This window comes from Phoenix dactylifera, chromosome 9 (assembly GCF_009389715.1).
Source record: "Phoenix dactylifera cultivar Barhee BC4 chromosome 9, palm_55x_up_171113_PBpolish2nd_filt_p, whole genome shotgun sequence".
NCBI classification, from domain to species: domain Eukaryota; kingdom Viridiplantae; phylum Streptophyta; class Magnoliopsida; order Arecales; family Arecaceae; genus Phoenix; species Phoenix dactylifera.
In genome coordinates, this window is record NC_052400.1 from 20499017 (window position 1) to 20519969 (window position 20953).

At 38.6% G+C, this 20953-nt stretch overlaps 3 protein-coding genes across 4 annotated transcripts; 1 reads left to right on the forward strand and 2 right to left on the reverse strand.

Moving 5' to 3' along the window:
- Positions 1-1676: 1676 nt before the first annotated feature.
- Positions 1677-5374, forward strand: LOC103709562 (cytochrome P450 711A1). Its single transcript, XM_008794990.4, has 5 exons — positions 1677-2059; positions 2984-3136; positions 3540-4308; positions 4601-4696; positions 4918-5374. The coding sequence occupies exons 1-5, from the start codon at positions 1824-1826 to the stop codon at positions 5251-5253; spliced, it is 1590 nt and encodes a 529-aa protein (XP_008793212.2). The 5' UTR covers positions 1677-1823; the 3' UTR covers positions 5254-5374.
- A 5882-nt stretch (positions 5375-11256) lies between these two features.
- LOC103709563 (protein IQ-DOMAIN 1-like) lies at positions 11257-14457 on the reverse strand. 2 transcript variants are annotated; one of them, XM_008794992.4, is made up of 5 exons: positions 14278-14451; positions 13921-14184; positions 13232-13459; positions 12354-12467; positions 11257-12216 (listed from the first exon to the last, which is right to left on the reverse strand). In XM_008794992.4, the coding sequence occupies exons 1-5, from the start codon at positions 14341-14343 to the stop codon at positions 11494-11496; spliced, it is 1395 nt and encodes a 464-aa protein (XP_008793214.1). In that variant the 5' UTR covers positions 14344-14451; the 3' UTR covers positions 11257-11493. The 2 variants fall into 2 exon arrangements, with proteins under 2 accessions (XP_008793214.1, XP_038986329.1); XM_039130401.1 differs by lacking the exon at positions 12354-12467 and having other exon boundaries at positions 14278-14457.
- Positions 14458-15598: 1141 nt separating this feature from the next.
- Positions 15599-18467, reverse strand: LOC103709621 (IQ domain-containing protein IQM1-like). Its single transcript, XM_008795064.2, has 9 exons — positions 17998-18467; positions 17776-17890; positions 17592-17657; positions 17230-17318; positions 17046-17133; positions 16767-16904; positions 16430-16522; positions 16222-16323; positions 15599-16051 (listed from the first exon to the last, which is right to left on the reverse strand). Exons 1-9 carry the CDS (start codon positions 18465-18467, stop codon positions 15599-15601), a joined length of 1614 nt encoding a protein of 537 aa, XP_008793286.2.
- Between the last annotated feature and the right edge of the window lie 2486 nt (positions 18468-20953).

Genomic DNA, 20953 nt, shown 5'->3' on the forward strand with positions numbered 1-20953 from the left:
TAATAATACTTAGGGGGAAGCCATAATTGTCAGGGGTGTGGAATCGAGGCCCCTATCTAACTGCAATATTTATTAACCTAAATTGTTACCCATATAAGTGAGTCTCCTTTCTTTTTTTTCTCTTGTCTGATGTGGGACAAAAGGAGAGGTATGAATTTTAATGTTAGAAGCCTCTCTTCGACATTCAATTGATCAAAAATAAAATTTCATCCCCTCCAACCAGTTCTTGAACATCTAAGCCAGCAGCTGGGGCTAGAACAAGGAAGTTTGACAGGTTTGACTCTCCCCCTTCGTTAAATCGATAGAAAAAACCTAAAAATAATAATATATAATAAATAAAAAATATAATATATTCTAATATTATGATTTTCAATGTTATCTATAGAAACTATCCATCATCTATCCAAGTGCATCTACCTTTAGGTTGCAGCGACATGGCTCAAGACCTTCTAATTTATAATTGATATGGTCCAATTGTGCATTTATTCAAAGTTGCTTGCTGGTCATATAACAAGACAAAGATTGCATTGAAAAATAAGAATCCAAGATTATACCGACTCAACTAGTTGTTGAGATTGGCATGCATGGCCATGATAATTATGGCTCCCAGTGGTGATTTTCATAGTTCAAAAAGCATTTTCCCAACAAAATGTACAGGCACAAACCTTATCAAAAGCATGACTAACACCGGACTGGATAAGAATCGGATAGTAATATATTCATATTCATATTTATTTTATTTGATGAATACAGATATGAATATAGATTCTAGTCGAATGCAAAATTCACATCCTTATTTGTTAAACGGATACAATTATAAATCAAATAGTGGAAGCATGGATATAATATGGATATAAGTTGGATAATTAAACTTCATAACCATAAAATCAAAGATGTTATTAAGTGGAGATAAATCAAGTTAATAGTATATTAATATGATCATTTACTTTCTTAAAAGTTTATGAATGTTATAGAAAATTAAATAGAATTATAACCGAACAGTTGTCTATCCATATCCATATTTATTTTTTTATGGGTATGGATAAGATTATAAATATTAGTCAAATACTCAAATTTTTATCTATATTTGAATAAAATCGGATGAAACATGGATGCAAACATATGTTATCCGGTCTATTTTCATCCTTAATCAAAAACGTACGTTATGAAACATGCTAATATATCCCCGAAACAAATCCATAGGACTATCTCTCATGGGGATGTGATCAGCTAATAAGGCCAAAACCAGGCAACATGAGAATCTCGCCCCTTCAATTTTGGCATTCATACCTACAATATTATTAATTAGTTTTCGTAATTAGTTACTACGTATTAGTCATGCCCAACATCATTTGGATGGAGAAAGATATATTTTTCAAGAACCACATGCGCCAAAAAAAAAAAAAAAAAGAAGTTGGCCATGAGAGCCAGAGAAAGAATATGTTATGCTATACGCACCTCTCGGTGAGAACTTAGAAGCAGTGCACCGATGCTTCCATCCAACCACCCAAGCCGGCAGCCTGCCTCTCGTTCCGACAAACAACGAAATAAACATCCAACCGAAGTACGGGCTTTTTGAAAGAGAAAGCACAATGGGTGGCTATGGAGAGAACGCCGGTCCAAATCAATAAGGCCAGGGCAAGATGCTCTTTTTGAGAGGCTGGAGGGAGGTGACTCTAAAAGGAGGCGATTCTAACTCCGGCGCCCCTAGTTGATTTCACCGTCCTATATATTTTAGAGTGCAGGGCTGCCATCAGCCGAGCCCTGTGTGCGTCTTTCCCTCTAGCTCTTTGTTTGTTTGTTTGGTGTGGGCAAGAGCCAGGATGGAGATGGAGATGGAGATGAGCCTCGGAGGAGGCATGGAGTCAGGGGCAGCGTATCTCTTCACGTTGGTGGCTTTGGTTGTGGGGTTCTTGGTGTACTTCTATGCTCCCTACTGGGGGGTGAGGAAGGTGCCCGGACCTCCCACCACCCTCTTGGTTGGGCACCTTCCCTTGCTCGCCAAGCATGGACCAGATGTGTTCAGTATCCTCGCCAAGACTTATGGTCCCATCTACAGGTATATGATGCTCTCCCTCCCTCCTTCACTCCCTCCTCCTCTCTATATCTGCCTTTGTTTGCGTTTGTGTTATGGTCTTCCTCTCTTGGAAATTGGATCATTTATTTTTGAGGGAGAAGAAAAAAGGAGGAACTATTGTACACTTTTGTATCCTTTCCTTTCTTTAGCCTGTGAGCAAGTCTGGAATGAGTGATAAACAAGGGGTTTATTTCAGTCTTTCACTTATAATTCGAATAACCACTTTAACCCAGATAAAGTGCACTATTTCTGATGGAGGCCAAAGAGCTATACTCGACTTATTGGATGAGCACCAGTCCTCTCAAGTCTCAATTCCTCTAAATTTTCGAAAAAGAAATTCTCTACAATAACTTGAGTTTCCATATGTCCAACCAAACAAAATTTTAGATTTATTTTAAGAATAACAACAAGAGGAATAGATGTAAGTATCCAGGTTTTGCCTAGCTTTTTAACGTGAAAAGCCAACAAGACTTGGGTCTGCTGGTTTGAAGGTGGCATCCGGACCATATTTATCCCAAAAAGAAATTGGTCAGCTGAACAAGCAGTCTTCTACTAACGGGCCAAAATTCAAGTAGGATTTAACACTGTACTTGACCGGTCGTGAAGGCAAGAATCTAATTCAATGACAGCCCATTTGGGCGCAAAAGAGTCCATTTTGCTCCTAGTTTTTGCTATTACTCTTGATTTCCTCGAATTCTCTTGGACTTTGTGGTGGTTTTCTGGAGTGTATTCCTTTCTACTCACCACTTGTGAGTCCTTTTCTTTTTCTCCTTTTTTTTTTTTTTCAATTCTTGCTCTGTTTTTGTAGGGTATGTTAATTAATATGCTATCTGACGTCTAGCCTCTTTTTTTTTCTCTAACTTTTCTTCAGAACTTTCTTAAACTTACTGAAAATTTTGAATTTAGGTTCCACATGGGTAGGCAGCCTTTGATAATAGTCGCGGACGCAGAACTGTGCAAAGAGGTCGGGATTAAGAAGTTCAAGAGCTTCTCCAACCGAAGCCTGCCTTCTCCCATATCTGGATCTCCTCTCCACCAAAAAGGCCTTTTCTTCACAAGGTAGCCCACCTTCCAGAGACTATTCGCACAGGATAGGAATAGGAGTAGCTCTTTTTATGGGAATAGTTATGTCACAAATTTTTCCAGATTTTTTTTCTTGGCTCAAACTTGAGGAGTGGCTCAAGTCCGAGGCTGTTGTTGACCATAAGAAAGAAAAAGCTAGATTGAAAAGAGGGCTTATTCTAGTAATACAGTTATACCAGTTCGCCCTTAAATTAGTTCGTTTCAGTAATAAACAAGTTTGACCGGAATAATTATTCCTTCTTTATTCCTGTTGTTTTAAATCCATTTGGCGGGAATAGAACTTTTCTCCGAACCTTATTCCTGCTTTATTCCCGGTCCAAACATAACCACAGTTCTCAAGCTTGCCAGCCAATGAACAAGAATTCATTTTTGTCTGCAGGGATTCAAGGTGGTCAGCTATGAAAAACACCATAATCTCCATGTACCAACCTTCCCACTTAGCTAGCCTCATCCCCACTATGCAATCCTACATAGAGTCTGCAACTCGAAACCTCTCCAAAGCAGTAGAAGCAGAAGAAGACATCACTTTCTCCGATCTCTCCCTCGAACTTGCCACCGACGTCATCGGCCAGGCAGCGTTCGGTGTCGACTTCGGCCTTTCCAAAGAAGGCTCCCCTGGTAAACCTAACAGAGATGATGAAGTCTCAGCCTTCATCAAAGAGCACATATATTCCACCACCTCCCTCAAAATGGATCTTTCTGGTTCTTTCTCCATCATATTGGGCCTACTTATCCCAATCCTCCAAGAGCCGTTCAGGCAACTCCTCAGACGAATACCAGGAGCCGCCGACAGGAAGATGGACCAGACCAACCTAAAACTGAGCAACAGAGTGGGCAAGATTGTCGCAAAGAGGGCTTGCGAGAAGGAAAGAGGGAGCAACGACTTCTTGTCATCCATATTAAATGCCAGGGAGTCGGACGGTGCATCGAGGGACCTCTTCACCTCTGAGTACATCAGTGCACTGACTTACGAGCACCTTCTTGCCGGGTCGGCAACCACTTCCTTCACGCTGTCATCGATTCTTTACTTGGTTTCCCAACATCCAGAAGTCGAGAAAAAGTTGCTTCAGGAAATTGATGCATTTGGGCCGTGTGATCTGATTCCTGCTGCGGAGGACCTTCAGCACAAATTCCCCTACCTTGATCAGGCAAAGATCCATCCAAACTAAAAGTAGTTTCTTTGCCATCTGGTTTAAGCTGAGTCAACTTATAGCATGGCGTAAGCTTGATAAATACCATCACTTGTCATACTGATATCTAGATGCCTGCAGTCGTAACTATTCGATGTGCATGAACAAGTATCAATCATGGGAAAAAAGAAAAAAGATTTATATTTAGTGGATTTAGAACTAGTCCAGATGGATCTTAATTGGATGCCAGAAACATAGCATGGACTGCTCGTCAAAGATCCGACTGACAGATAGGAATTTGTTCTTGCAGGTGATAAAAGAGGCAATGAGGTTTTTTACAGTGTCACCATTGGTTGCAAGGGAAGCATCTCAGGAAGTGAAAGTTGGCGGCTATGTTCTCCCAAAGGTATGTGCAATCCAAGGAAATCTACAAAATTTGCTTAAAATTGAAAGAAGACATTCAGAGAAGCTTTTGCAATGTCTTATTAACCTTCAATCTTAGTCAACAACTGTTATCCCATCTACTTGGGCTTGGTTCTATGGACCATGCTACATATAATCAATCAAGTTTGGAGTATGTTCCAAAACAACAATTTATATGTTATGGTGTCTGTGTAAACACTACAGGGTACATGGGTCTGGCTAGCACTGGGAGTCTTGGCCAAAGACCACAAGAACTTCCCGGAGCCCAATGTGTTCCGGCCGGAGAGGTTCGACCCTGCCTGCGATGAAGAAAAGCGACGACATCCCTACGCACACATTCCGTTCGGGATCGGACCGAGGGCCTGCATTGGGCAGAAGTTCTCATTGCAGGAGATCAAGCTGTCAGTCATACATCTCTACCGCAACTTTGTTTTCAGGCACTCCCCTCAGATGGAAAGCCCACTGGAATTCCAATATGGCATTGTGCTTAATTTCAAGCACGGCGTCAAGCTTCAAGTCATCAAGAGATCCACTTTGTAGCATCTGGATTTGTGGTTGGTTGTTTGTTGCTCGATTCTGGGATCATAGACTGTGCAACTTGTTCAGTATTATTGTTCTTAAACCTATAATCAATGTAATCATCAGTAGGCTTTTGTTGATTCGTAGGAGTGTCTATACTCAAATCAAAATACATCTTAGACGTAAATCCATGGGTCCTTGTGCAAAAAAAAAGGAGAAAAAGTTCTCAGTTGAATCATAAGGCCTTTTCAGTCTTATTCTTGCATATATATATATATATATATATATATATATATATATACACAGCCAAAACAAAAAGAAAACGAAAGAGAAGAAGCTCACAGAGCTATATCTTGCAACAAGGCAATCTAATGGGATCAGAGTAAACCAGACCAAATTGCATAGGAAACTGAACAACGAAACCTAATTCAAATAAATCTAACCTAAGTTGGCAAAGTTTTGGCGTTGAAAACTCATTTCATGAGAAACATCCTTACGTTTCTTGCTAATGTTTCATAAGAAAGATTGACGTAATTGAACTTGTGCTTTACTTTGATGATTTAAATCTGAAGCCAGCACTGTAATACTACTGCAGTTGGCAAACAAATCCTATGTCTAATATAAGTTTCTCATGCAGTTGTCAATTGTGTCAGTTATAAAACAAATCCTATGAATTATGAATTAACTAGTTAGCTATAACTAATATAACTATACAAGTAATGTGTAATGCAAATTGTCAGGTTAGCTTTCTATAACATTTAATAAAAAGAAACAGGCACTAGACAGTCTTCCCATCACAATCCAAAATCCAAATCGAAATATTTCTTTTATGGTGGATAACTAATCAATGTCAGGCTGCAATTAATCGCAAAATTTAATTTGAAGAGTAACTCGACCGATGATAAGTAAGTTCTCTTTCATGGCCACCATATTTGTGATCTTCTGTATATTATTCTCATCTATCACTCAAATACCAGTCCAAAGATTTGTGTGCTACTCTGCACATAAATATGATAAAGAGAAAAAAACTGCTGATTACCACCTTGAATGGAATCAACAGTCGACCATTAATTTATTCTACGGAAGACGAGACCACATTCTTCTTAATCAAAATGTTCCTCTCTGCCACATCAGCCTGGGATCGATAGGTACATCCATGGTGATGGGTGGGCACACACCAAAACATCACAAACAATTTAATAAAAGAGACTATAGGGAAGAGTAGCAATAATGTATCCAAGCTAAATGCGTCACCCATCACCTCATGAATCACTTCTGAAGGAAACAATAGCATCTTCCAGGAGAGGCTACAAAGGCCTACAAGTATAGGGTGCATCATTGTTTTATGAGATGTTTTTTTTTTATTAGATGGAAGTGGGAGGCTTTTGTTTTATGAGATGATCCTCTAAGGCTCCAATCTAAAAAAAATCTACTATAGAAAAGACTTCAAAGATAAAATAAAATAAAAAAAAAATTTCTATGAGTTCGTTTTAAACCAGTCGACTGTAGAGAAGATCTCAAAGATAAAACGGTCTTAATTTCTCTGACCATATCTCTTATATATACACTGTATCATGATGTTGCTACTCTAGCTAAATGTGTATTGTTCTTTCAACCAACCATACCACGTTTCAAGGTGGCTGACAGCAAGAGATTATACATCCAAGGCAGAAGTAGATCTTTCTCCGTAGTTGCTCAATTTAAATCACCTGTAACCGTCCATGTACTAATCAATGACAAGTTACTTATTATATCAGAACATAATGGAAGTGGGTCCTACCCTTCTTGCCTTCTTGACTTCGGCAACCCTAGATGGCGACATCAGTTTGTGAGGATCCCGTTGGTGGTCCGCTTCTACCTGGCCTTGGGCTTGGGCTAACACCTAACACGCAGACTCGCAAACAGGAATCCATTTAAAGCTGACGGCAAATTGATGGTGTTTTGTCCGTTTCTCCGTTGACCAGTGGGGCTTATGCAGGCTTAGCTGCGGAATGAATTTTGAAGAGATAAAAAAAGTATTTGAATAAATTTGAAGGCATATATTTTATTTTATAGATAAAAAATTTATATATTCGACTACAAGAATAATCACATGTACTTAATATATATTAAATTTTATGATAGTTCAGATTTTATTAAAAAATAAAATATAATTGAAGAGGTAATTTTCATCCCCAAATGGTAGAATAGAGTTATACTCTCTCCCCTATTTATTTCTTGTAAGAATATAATTCTAACAAGCTAAAAATAATGTTTGGCAGCTTGAATGAAGAGTAAAAGTCACATTCCGTCTCTATATCTCTTATCGAACAAACCCTAAATCAATATTGCTAATTAAGACGCATACTAATACCTAATTGATATGTGGATGAATGATTTCTCGAGAGGAGTTTCATGCACCATTTTTAATCTTAGAACAAATCAATAGTTACAAAATAATTGCATCGGCCATTTATGAGAATCCTTTGCAGAACTTTCTGCATGCGGAATTGGAGTCTTTTACATGCACCGCATATATCAAGTACTAGATTTATATATTCCACATTGGAGACTTATGAAGATGGTTGCAATGTTCTATTTTGCAATGAAGCTAACATCTGCACCATTACACAACCATGAAATTAATTAGTCTCTCCACAAGGAGGCGATGAGAAATATAATTTCTAACTATATATTTCCGGAGCAAATACTCATGGATGGGAATCACTAGGGAAGTAACTTCCTATAGCTGAATCTGAAAAATGATGCTTCCAGGTTCCATTCTCTGCAAAGACTGCACACCTTAATTAGTGGTAAGGAATGTATTCATGCAGGGAGTGAAAGAGGCAATGAGATTCTCCCCATTGGTTGCAAGAGAAACATGTTGGCAAGTTGAAATTCACATTCTATTTGGGCGGAGATTCAGCATTCTATAAATCAAGCTTGATCTCGTCCATCTCTGCCAACATTATGTTTTCGGGTATGCTTCAAAGATAGAATCCCCTCCTGCAGCTGGAGTATGGCTGGGTTCTTGGATTTAAACATGGAGTCAAGCTACCGGCGATTAAGCGACAATGCTGAATTGATGTAAGCATAGCGTTCAGCTTCTTGTAAAGAACAATAACAAATCTATGTATTGCAATGAATAATCTTGAGTGCACATTAAATTTCAATATTGCTTTCTCTTTTTCTATTTCATTGATGTTCTTCCAAATTAGACCTCAGAACAAATGTAATTTTATGAAAAAATGTAATGAAAACATGGAAAACTCATCAAAGCAATTTGCACCCTAAGATAATAATATTCATTGCTGATTTTTATGGACCAACTCAGGATTCAATTGCCATATTATAGTTCGAGCCTAAAGATCACTGCATATGGATCCATTATTTAGTACAGATATTTGGCATCCCACAAATAATCTAATTGATTTTTCTTTCTTTCTTTCTTTCTTTCTTTGTTCTTTAAGCGAATACCAACATTGTATTAAAATAAAGGCTGAAAGATAAAGAGAGGGGAAGAAATGATCCAGAAAAGAAGGGAGAGAGCGAGCGAGCGAGAGAGAGAGAGAGAGAGAGAGAGGAGGGGGAAGGCAAGGAAAGCAACAAGACCAAATTCCTAGCAGCCTGACACGTTGAGCTGGTCAAAAGATAGCTACAAGAGAGTAGAGACACCCAATTCCTGCAGCATCCTGCCCGTCCCCTCAGTTATCAATAGCTCCCATTATCTCCTCTGTTACAACGGCAGAGCTGACCCTTGCACCATCGAAACAAATAATCTACCTGTCTTGCTCAAAATTAAAAAAAAAAAGAAGAGAGACAAATAATCTACTTGTAATGCAGATGAATAAAGGTTTTTAATGTTTTTACTTTCCCAGAAAAGTGTTTTCATGCGTTTGTCTTATTGAACTTTACTGATTAGATAACCTGTGCAAATGGATTGGACCACTGGTCAATTTTGTAGTAAATTTATTTGACTTTGAAAAGTTGCCATTTTATATTAATAGTAAGACATTGATTGTTCATATGATTAAATCTTTTTTTTTAATTTATTTATTGTTGGTTTAGTTTTTTTAAGTCCTCCTATCAGTTATTTTTCAACACCTCCAACTCATCTACTGTTTAATACCAGTCTAAGTGTTTTTTTTTATTTTTTTGATGAGAAGTCAAAAAGAAGGATTTCCCCCATCAATTTTATTAATGAAAATTATGGTACAAGAGAAGAAAAGGAGAAGATACAGAAAGAATTAAAGACAGATTCTTGTCAACAAAGTACAAACGGATCCTCTTAAGAGTTTGATGACTCTTCTCTACTCTTGCCAAACACAAATTGCCCAATAGAAGAGCGGATTGGAGAGTCTTGTGAGGAATTCCATTAATCTAAGATTATCCAGCCCAAAATTTGCAAGTGGAACATTTCAACCTAGGGTTCCCTTAATTATTCTGATTTTTTTTTTCTCTCTTCCTTGCGTAAAGCAAAATCCCTGCACATGAAATTGCCTGGCTTCTTTCAGACTGATAAATTTTTTTATGAGCATATGATTGTTTGTATTTTTTTTTTTGAGGGTGGAGGGGCCGACTAAGAATTAAGAGAGACATAAATGTTAGGACCTTAATTATTGGGTAAATAATATTCTAGTGTCAGCCATCAATCAATTTGCATTTATTACTAAATCTAAGAAGATTGACTATCCATCGTGTCAGCCACCAATAAATTATGAATTTATTACCACATCTAAGAAGATTCACGGGACTCTTTTGATTTGCGAAAAAAAACGGCGGAGTGGTGAACAAAAATATAAAAAAATATTTTATATTTGGTTATTTTTTTAAAATAAAAAATATTTTTTTATAAATAAATTTTTATATTTTATTAAAAAAATCTATGTAGGAGATAATAATTATTTTTTATAAACTAAAAATTAAGATATTTGTTTTTTTAATTGTGCCCTTCAGCTTTTAAATAAAATAAGATAAAATATATTTGTTATTAAGAATATAACAGATATTTTTTGCAACTTTTCTTAAAAAGTATATGCTCAACTAAACAAAAATAAAAAAACTAGTTCTCAAGTATCATATTTTCGGACATCTTCTTAAAAAAAAATATTTTAATGAAAAAAAATTATGTAAAGGGAGGTAAAAAGGAGCTACCCAATTTTTATTGAAAATTAATCATATTTACAACAGAGATGAGGGGTAGAAATGAGTTATATTATCGAGGGACGAGAGGAACAAATGCTAGAAAAAAAAAGCTAAATGGCTCCAATTCAAATATTTGATAATTGAGATATAAAATATTGATCGTCGTAAGAAGAAGCAGTAAAGAATTTATTTTTTATAAATCAAAAGTCTCGAACGAACCAAGTACTTGTATTCAACCCGGACGTGGAAGTTGGTTAAGGTGGATTTGATAGGAGAATAAGGAATAACTTAAAATTGGCGTATTTTAGATATAATATCAATATGAGAACCCTATCATTATTATGCAAGATTTTTTGAGTTTCTTCGAATATGATTTGAAAAGATACGTCACCATGCGAAAGAAAATAAGTTGGCATGAACAGTAACGTGCTCAACAAACATGCAGAGGATGTCCACTGCAACAGATTTTTTTCTCTCTCACACGAATGAGATGAATGCAATATTAATTTATGAGTACTTTCAGCCAAATTTGCATTGAAAGAATTGATTAGTCTATGACTAAAATTGGTTTAATGTTTTAGAAGTGATATTAGTTTTCCCCTGCCTCCATGCAAAATCCGCAAAGCAGAATTTCCTTCCGAGTCAGGTCAGTCCTACTTAGGAAATCAAAGGATATGCATGCACAGAGCTGCGCGCAGCCACTATCATCATGTAACTATTCCTATATGCAAGTTATTTGGGATCCTCATGCTTCACAAAGAAAAATATTGACTAGGAATGTAAAAGAATCCAAAGAGCAATTTGAATCCCTTTAATTTCTGAAGCTTTTGTGGGCTTACATTTTCGATTACTACTTAGATTGGAACAACCAAAATTTCACTTACCAATAATTCAACAAGCTTTTTTGAAATGAGGAAAGTAGAAAACCTTCTCCATTTCTAAATTCGGCAAGCAGATTCTTCTGTTTGAAGAACTTGTATGTTATAAAAAGACATACTGGCAGCAAGCAATGCAGTTCTCTTTTGACGTAGGAACATGAATCTACTCACACATGACAACAAGGCGTTGAACAACAAAAGCACATACAAAGAACTCGTGCACACTGATACAACAAGAAGCCACCTGCCAAAGTACACACTAGAACTCAGAAACTGGTTGCTCATCAAAATAGTAGTTCTTCTCTCTGGGTCTGATCACCTTTTTATTCCTTGGTGGCATCGCATCCAGCAGTTTGGAAGAAAAAACTGAAGAATCTGAATCTATACAGCTCTTCGAGTCGATGTTAGATGAAGTCTTCCTATGATGGGGTACCTCCCCTGATGACAGGCTCTGCATGGTTGTTCTATGAGTGTTGCAAGCTTTCTGTTTTGCCCTAACAGATTCAGTCGGGTTCATGTAATTTGGCTTACTTCTCTTACTATCTTCAGTCCTTTCTGATGTCAAGAGGGTCATGCCAGATAGCGGTGTAGATGTGCAGATAGAAGAAGATGATGCAGAACTCTCATCATAATGTAGTTCGGCGCTTGGAGATGAAGTAGAAAGAGCTCTGCAGCGATGATGGTTGTTAAGCATAGGCTGAGGTTTTGCTGAAATCCTAGTAGTGACATGGTTCTTCTTGATTTGTACCATACCAGGTTCAGAATACCTGGAGCCGATACAATAAGAATCTTTGCAGGTTTTAGAGGACTGGACTTCAGAACAGTCGGTCCGGGCTTGTTGTTCCATTAACCTATTTTCCCAAGGTTTTGCAGCCATCCATCGTTCCAACCAGCTCCAATTTCCGTTGTTCTTATCAAAATCATGGTGTTTCAGATTCCACACGTTTTGGGATGATCCTCCATTCAATGCTGACTTCGATTGCTGAAGGAGAACAGGAAAAGGATTTAGTCACTCAATGACAGAAACTAAATGCTAGTTATCAGTGGAGCAACAAGAAAGAAAGTAAACTAAATCCTAGTAGTTATCAGTGCGCTAAACTCTATGCCTGCTATAACCACCTGTTGACAAAGAGCGTAAGCAAGAGCCCTCTCTCTCTTAATAGCTCCCTCCTGCCTCATCTGTAGCATTGCTCTTACTTCTTCTAGTGTGCCCTGACTGTCACACCATCCTTCCTGAGAAAGCAATAAGTTCCCCAAGAACTGTTACCAGTATTATACAAATTCATCGACCATGTTTTGCAATCTGACATGGAGGAAAATTGTAAAAAAAAAAAGACACGTATAGATTCAGATACTATGATGTCCAAAGAATAAATTAGGTAATTTTGTCCCCTCAAAACAAAGAGAAGAAGAATTGAGTTACAATGATGCAATGCCACATCCTAAACAATGCAACTGCCATTGCGTAGCCCAAACATCGAGTTGACGGTTAATGGTCGGACAATGGCATAGATTAGCTTGTCCATATGCCATGAACACCTGCAATTAACATGCAAATTCAATCTGTTCCATGCGTCCAACAATCAAAAGTTTTTTTAGCTTATTGAGAGAAATACAAAATAGTCTGATATCTTTCCGCTTGTTATCATCTTAATTTCTGTCACTAGAAATCGAAAGAAATCACTTGCATAAGCATATATTCTCCACTCTGATATGCGAGCAACTGATTCCAGTTCCATATCAATTTTGGTTTCTTATAATTCAACTTGTCACCAGATTACATCCAAAGTTTGTCAGCTATAATTTTGTTTTCCTCGTTGATTTAATAGGAAATCTAAATTATGTGAGAACGAACCGAGGTTTAAGTGTTAAAAGATTGAAAAGTTGGGAGGTACTGGAAGCAGTTCTACAAAGAAAACAGAACAAAAGGCAAAGGGAGCTAGACTAAGAGGCGAGTATGAAACGTCTGAGATCAAGGAAAATCAAATGGCGAATACCTCTGCTTCTTTTAAGGGATCCATGTTGTTTCGATGGGCTTCCAGCATCTTTTGCACTGCCTGTCCTTCAGTGGACATACGAACACGCCGTGCGCGGATACGCGCCTGGACTCGAACAAGGGCCTGCATGCACCGGAGTGTCACCGCAGCCTGCTTCCTCACCTGGCGGCCACGGACTATCGCCTGAAGCCTCACCAATCCTTTCAGCGCCCTCAATGCTCTCCTGGCCTACACTTGCAATCAATGAAACATGGCTTATAGACCACTAGAAAGAAGCACTCTACATTCGAAAAAGAAATCCAAGGACAGAGGAAGGAAAACAGCAGAGAAGCATGATATCGTTGCATTTAGCATGTACTCAGGTGCACATACTGGACGAGAAAACACAGCAATCTAGAAGGAAACCGGCAACGATAACAGCGGAAGGAACACATCAGAGACAAGAAGGAACAGAATGAAGCAAAGAAGGTAGCAAACGGTCATAGATGGGGCAAAAATGTAGCAGAAAGAGAACAGATAATCCTCTGTAAATAGTTTTGGAGGCAAAAAGACTCAAACTTGGTCATAGGAGAAATCAAACAAAAACACGATTCTAATCATATAACAGAATACACTAGAAACTCATCTAATAAATACTAGAAGGAGCTTGCGAAAAGAAAAGAGAAAAAGGCCCCTTTCTTTTTGGTTACCAGGAAGCCCCGGAAGGCGGTCTGTATCCGAATAGCGGCCCACTCCTGCCTCACTGCCATGAAATCCTTCGCAGGAGCCCGGACCACCGCAGCCACCGCGGCGCTGAAAGCATCGGTCACCGACGAGACATCAGACGCCTCCGACGTAGCCGACCTGTGGCTGCTGCCCCTCGAACCCCTCCACAGCGATAGATGGTCGCCCGAGGAGCTCCTCCACAGCTTCTTCCACTTCTTGTTCCTACCACCGCCACCACCAAGCTTTTCCTGGAAGGGAAGCAAAAACCACTTCAGCTAAAAGCCAGTAATAAATCACGAAAAACAAAGAAAGGAAGTAAAGAATGGTGTTGAGATGATTACGTGGTCTTCTTTCTCTTGTTTCCTGAGGCCTATCAATGATTTTATCCACTTCCCGGAGCCACCCATATCTTGAATCCTTCTGTTTCCGTAGAAAAATTCTCCGCTTGGGGCCTCCGAAACACCTGCGAGCTGAAGAATGCTGGTTTGAGAGAGAGAGTATGGAGAGGTATTGGAGTTTGTAGCCGTTTGGAATTTGAAATTCAAAAGAGAGAGAGAGAGAGAGAGAGAGAGAGAAGCTGGGGAATGGTAACGGGAAACAAAGCGACAAGAAATCCGCCTTGGATGCTTTACTCGCACTTTTGTTGGGGAGTGCGACGCAATTATACCACGGGTTTACAGAGTTAATAACGTCGCTGCCACCCTGTGTCCCTCGGTTTCTGCTCGTATGACTGCCTATTCTGGCATGGACTCACCGATGGGGGAAAAAAAAAGAGGTCAAAATGCTGCATTCTATTTATTTTCACTTTTCAACCATTGGACGGGGGTGTCGAGTTTGCAGTCTTGCAATCACTACCGTGTTGATGGCTATGATCATGCTTAACCTACATTCTCACCTCACAATTACCTGTCCAGTGTAATGTTACATGAACGTGTATGATTTTTACTTCTTTAATGATTGGAACAACCGAAGTCACTGTTATCTTGATCTCGGAACCAAATTAATTGGCTGAATTGAATTGAATCCCAAGAAGACTATGAATTCCAAATGCTGCGCTGTTTGAAATCTAACATCAGGCATTTGCCTGTTCTTCTTCTTTCTTTTGATTTAGATCTGAGTCTTGATCTTAGAGCTGAGTTATTAGATCTGGAGATGCATTCTATCTTGGCTTTCCAACTCTCTTATCATTTTCATCTTATTAGTAAGTTCGAGATAAACTGCCATTCTCACGCCAGTAGGTTTTTTTGGTGTTAGTGACAAGGGAAGCCGCCGCCTATATATGTAATAATTAACCAAAAATAAAAGATAACGGAGGATAAGAAGGGCGAACTTTATTTTCTCTTCAAAACAATTTAACTGTGTTACATGTATATATCTCCTTGTCTACAAAAACGAATGAGCTACCTGCAAACTTTACACTCTTTCATGGAAGTCCTCAGTTCCATGGCAGCCCAATAAAAATAGTAAAAAAATGAGATATGAATCATATCAAAATATATATATATATATATATATATATATATATATATATGTATGTATGTATGTATGTATGTATGTAAGTTAAAAAGAATTGAAAATAAAAAGAAACTATTGGTAGGCTGGACGCAGCGAAGTTTCCCCTTAAATCTATTTCCTTCACCAGTTTGTCATGAGGAAATGCCTTCATCTTCTCGCGGGCTTGGGAAGAGTTAGAGTGATGGTGCGGGTAGGAAGGACCATGTTTGCAAGGGAAAGCCTCATCCCAGGGCTGGGGCGTGGAGAAGGGATGGGACCCTTGTTCCCCACCGGCGAGGGGATGATCCTTGGTGAAAGATTAACTTGCTCCAGTGCCTTGAACTGGAGATCTGTGGGGTATTCCCGGACGCACCCAATGCGAGGCCCAGCCCCAGTTGTCCATTTGCATGATAAGCACTTGCTCAACTCGATCGTCATTGGTTTCTGACAGTTGTTGCCCTTGAACTCTGCCTCTGAAGGCTCGGTAGGAGGCTCTTCCTCCTCGGTGTCGCTCAAGTCTCCTGGTTGAGATGTTGTAGCATCCTCTGCCACCTCCATCACTGCCTCAGTCTTAGACTTCTTCAGTGGAGGGTATTCATCATCCTTTTCACTTGAACATCTCTGAAGAACAACGAATGTACATCAGTTCATTTTGTTGTCAAAGTGAGAAACAGGAAGCACCTTTCCATTACTCATGGACATCTAGGCAAGTTATTTTCTAGCTATCAGTCAGTCCCACCAGCTATTTTTCTGCTGATATGAGTCGAGAAGAAGAGGATTGATGATTATACCTCGACATCAGTAAGGTCTACATTGTTTTCTTCAAGGAAGCTGATGAACTCGTTAAAGTTCTCCTCAGTTGGGAGGTAATGACCACTGTATGGCCATATGGCCTGAAAAAAAAAACATATAATTCACACATTGTCTGTTACCATGGGAACTTTGCTGAAAAATCGTAATAAAATTGCACTCATCAAGGAAATAATCAATATACTGCACCTTCAAAATCCCCTGTGTCACAACCAATCTCCCAGCAGCTGTTGTAGCGCCTCCAGCCAGAAAACTTGAGTGCTGAAACGAGCCTTTCCTCTTCTGCTCGTGCGAAAAAAAGACAGAAAAAGAGAGAGGTGATAAATTGAAACATGCTGCAACATAAAGAAAGGCTTTCAACCTACATGCCTGATATGACCAAATGCATAAATTAACATGATAAAAAGAATGAGGCATGCATCAAGCCAGACATGGAAGCATGCACGCAAATGCAGCTTGCATATGACTAGCTTGAAGCATGGTTGTTTTATAAGATACAATTTTAGATATTAGTTGTGATATTTACCTGTCCCACATACAAAGCCCTGTATGTGCTGAGAACAAATATACACTTAGAACCTTCACTACTGTTCACAAGCACTCCACTTTGCTTATATATGAGTTTCCCATCCTCGACGATGACTTCATATGCCTCCCTCTCCTTCTGCAGGAGAAATAAGAAGATATGAATGAATGGACGTTTCAATAACATATAATATACTGAACTAAAATGCACGTAGATTAAATTCTGAATAGCTGAGGTCCTAATTTAAGTTTTCAGTTGGTTAAGCATTAAGGATTATACCGGTCCAAGGTACTTGATGCATTGCTGTTGGAGTTTATTTCTTGGGCACTTCTCAAGATTCACTTCCTTGCCTTCGCCAACATCCAACCTTCATTCTCACCCAAAAGGAATATTGGTACATGTGTAAGATTCACTGATCTCAACAACAATGAGAGAACAGGTGCAATTGCATTCTAGCTCCTACCAATAGAAGAATGGCTGTGCGCTCTCGCTCTCAAACCAGACATCGTAGTAGAAACGCAGATTGTGCCCATATCGGTGGCGTGGATCGATCTGTCCAGCATGATAGAGAAAAAAATAATGAGCACAGATGATTAACCAACAGGTACACCTAACAAAGTAGTTCAACAATTTACAACCAATCTTATTTCTACTATTTCGTTGCTCTGGCAGGACAAGATCCTCCATGCTATTTTTCTTTTCTTGCATTTGATTTGTCTTAATGCTTTTATAAATCCTCTATCCTATGCATGATGGTAGTTGGGACTTGATATTTTGACAGAAGAAAAAAAAACATGCAGTTTCATTACAGAGAAGATAACATACTGCCTCAAGCCAGTGTTGCAATGCCAGCTTTTGAGCCCTGTGGTTTTTGGACAAACCCTTACCAACCTGCAGAAAAAGAGGAAAATGGACTGTTACAGAAAGTCCAAAAAGACAAACTTTAATCCTCTGTTAAACTCACTGTAAAGCATCCAAAGCTTTCAATATCTGATCTCATTGATATTACCTTGGCAGCTCTTGTTCGTGCCCTGGCCCAGCGCGAAACTGCTGTCTCTGGTTTTTCAACATCGAAGAAGGAAATTGAGCTGTGCTTGAGGGATGCAAAATCCATTGCTTTCCACCTGTGTTTGAAATGAATAATAAATGGAGAAAACAGGTTAATAGGATCAAAGACTTGCCAGCCATAATCTGTTATGATATAAGTTTAAGAGATTTTGAGACGAAGTACCATAATTCCTCGATTACAACTGCACAATCCGCCAGATTTCTTCGGGTCCGGTAACTCTTATATACCTTCTGAAGCTTAACAGCTGCGGCATCAAGCTCGCACTTAGGCCTCGGGGATACTAAAGGACGCATGGGCGGGTTCAGTTCAGGAACTCTAACATTCCCTTTGCTCTTCATAGAAGTAGGTTCCATCTTACAGTATTCAGAGTCCTGAATCTTGAAAGCAGCAGTCATGTCCAGCTTAGTTTTCTCACATTCCCAATTTATAAAGCTTAATGATTCTCCCGGGACCGCTTTGCAGGAACCGTTACATGATGACTTGGTCCCTGAATTGCTTCTCTTGAAACTATCTAATCTCAAAGTCATCTTGACATCATTGTCACCAATGCTAAAAGATTTCACCAAAACATCTTCTGCATCTCCTGTCAAGCCCACATTCTTGCTCCTTATGACCCGTGCCCAGAGAGACATACCGATAGAAGTGACTCCCAATTCTTAGTTTTTTGAACTTGAACTCAACCTGCCAAATATATTGTCAAATCACCAAATTTTAGTGATCCAACAGAAGTTAAATTAATGCCTCCAGTCTATATGAGTGTTCCCAAGAATAGCCTTGTCAAAAGTTCAAACAATAGCACAGTTCCTATGAAGTAGTCACAAAGTTTCCAGCCAACAGACCAAAAAATTTAGATAAGAAGCAGGATTCTTTATTATCTGTCAATTGTATCTATGAGACTGGCAGCTGTACAAAAGTGGCATCTACCACTTAAGTGGTGATCTTATTTTATGGCTAGATTGTCTTTACATGGCGTTGATAAACCTGCCACGTAAAATTTCTCCGAAGATGGTGCAAGCCTTAGTAGTATGGGTAGTTCTTACATCTAAAACAGGGATACCGCTAAGCCTTTTCTTTAGAAGACGAAGGGAACAGATGGTGGTAGTAAAGGGCACGATAAACACATGAAGCGTCTCTTTCTCAAGGAAAAATAATACATACGAAACATCAATCCTGTCTCTTAGCAGAAATGAATATAGCTTGACTGAATCTATAATCAATTTTAAAACAGAAACATCTTTATGATCCAATCGATAAAACCATGTATCTCTTCACCACAATTCATTCGAAAGTCAATGAAGAAATCCAAATCTTAACACCAAACAAACAGGCATTAATAAAGATTGCACTTTTGAAATTTTCCATATCAAAGATCAAGATATCAATGGTGCCAAGGAAAAGAAACAAGGGCAATACGGAACATCCATAAACCAAAACCGTCAGCCTAAAAACAACAAGAGCAAAGGCAGGAACCAAAACAAGAACTCCAGGACTCATGGTATAATTGTTAGAACCCAGAAAAACAAAACAGAAAGCAATAAAAATCCAATCTTGTGGAGGCAAAAAAAAAAAATGGGCTCCTTTCTTCGTACCTGCAGGTACTCGTAAAAGAGAAATTTAGTAGTCGCGGGGGAAGAGAGAACAGTTGAGAAAGCACACTGAAGGCGAAGGCAACTGGATGCTCCGCCAGGGGCCGACCGTTTCCTATATATACACCCAAAACTGAGGGTGGGCCAAGAGGAAACAAGTCTTTTGGACCCTTCAAACACGAGGAAGACGGACGAGAAAGTTGGTAGCTATGAAGCGAATTTCCTACGAATCAAATAGTTCGAGTTCTTGAATTTGGAATTAAAGATTGACTTGGTTGTCAAAGATGTAGTTTCCTTGGTGGGAAGAATGGAGAACAAGCCCACACGAGGATTTGAACCATTGAACAGTTCCAAGATTTTGATCTCAGAGCGAGAGAGAGAGAGAGAGAGAGAGAGAGAGAGAGAGAGAGGCTTTCTATGATGCCGGTCCTTTATTTGATTTTTGGTAGTCAACATGCTCGTTCAGAATCTATACGTTTTTGGATTTTCCACTGTTTTTCGGGTTTCCACCTCCCAAGAAATCTAGAAGAACACACCACTGAGGAAGAGTGTCCAACGGTTATTGGAAGCATTCTCTTCTGGCCGTTTTCTGAAGAAGGCCACTACTCGTCAAATTAAATTATAACTCATGTTTCCTTTTTTTTTTTTTTTAATGTTAGAGCATTATTTATGCACGATTAACACAATAGCTATTAATTAATTGCTACTGCTTATGGCATGGAGATGAAAGTAAGTGGTTCATGTTATTTGTTGTTATTGTTACTATATGGCGTACACGTGTATTTTTATTTATACAGTGGTAAAACTATTTATTTGTATAAAAGAAAATATATTACTTGAAAAATATAGGGACGAAGTTGCATTCTCATAATTTGGGTGCATAAGAAAGAAAAAAAAAAAAAAGAAAGTAATCCATGCAGGTCAACATCTCTTGCTACGTAAAATATACTTTAAAAGAAAAAAAATTTTCAACTACATACATTTCCTACCAACAAGACCCTTTCACTCTAATCAAAACTAAATGAAGCCATGCTCATAAAATGTTGTCGATCGGAATTTTTTTGGTTTAATAACTAAAAAAACAAAAGGGTTACCGATAAAGATGCACAAATCTTAGCATGACAATAGCTTTAATTTTTCAGAAGAGAAAAGAATATTAACTTTAATTTAGTTATATAGATAAAAGAGATGCCATAAAGAAAGGGTAATGCAATACCAAAAAACCAGCATCTATCAGAATATTGCGACTTCTCTTCACTCCCTAATGCATGAAGCCATACAGAGCCTATAAGAAGAGAAGAGGCCTATAAATTGGCGATTATCATATCTTGAGATAAAGAAAAGTCCTTCAGTCAATGTTGCCGAAAGTGAAGACCATCGAATAAGATCCCTTTCGAAAGACAAAACTAAAGTATGAAAAATATAAAACAGGCGCTAACCATTTTATACCATGTGATAGTAGGAATTGTTAATATACTAAAGATTATGAAGCAACCAAAGTTGTTTCATTCTGGTGGTGCAAAAGATTAATC

Bases quoted from the DNA above. Each gene is read 5' to 3' on its own strand.
- LOC103709563 (XM_008794992.4), bottom strand. From the start codon at position 14,343: ATGGGTGGCTCCGGGAAGTGGATAAAATCATTGATAGGCCTCAGGAAA. The intron at 13,460-13,920 runs GTAACCAAAAAG...TTGCAAGTGTAG, and splicing joins CCGCCTTCCGGGGCTTCCTG to GCCAGGAGAGCATTGAGGGC. The intron at 12,217-12,353 runs GTGGTTATAGCA...GTTCTCCTTCAG, and splicing joins CTTACGCTCTTTGTCAACAG to CAATCGAAGTCAGCATTGAA.
- LOC103709562 (XM_008794990.4), top strand. From the start codon at position 1,824: ATGGAGATGGAGATGGAGATGAGCCTCGGAGGAGGCATGGAGTCAGGG. The intron at 4,309-4,600 runs GCAAAGATCCAT...TTGTTCTTGCAG, and splicing joins AATTCCCCTACCTTGATCAG to GTGATAAAAGAGGCAATGAG. The intron at 4,697-4,917 runs GTATGTGCAATC...TAAACACTACAG, and splicing joins GCGGCTATGTTCTCCCAAAG to GGTACATGGGTCTGGCTAGC.
- LOC103709621 (XM_008795064.2), bottom strand. From the start codon at position 18,467: ATGTCTCTCTGGGCACGGGTCATAAGGAGCAAGAATGTGGGCTTGACA. The intron at 17,134-17,229 runs GTAGGAGCTAGA...GTGAGAATGAAG, and splicing joins GCACAGCCATTCTTCTATTG to GTTGGATGTTGGCGAAGGCA. The intron at 16,905-17,045 runs GTATAATCCTTA...TTTCTCCTGCAG, and splicing joins GCATCAAGTACCTTGGACCG to AAGGAGAGGGAGGCATATGA.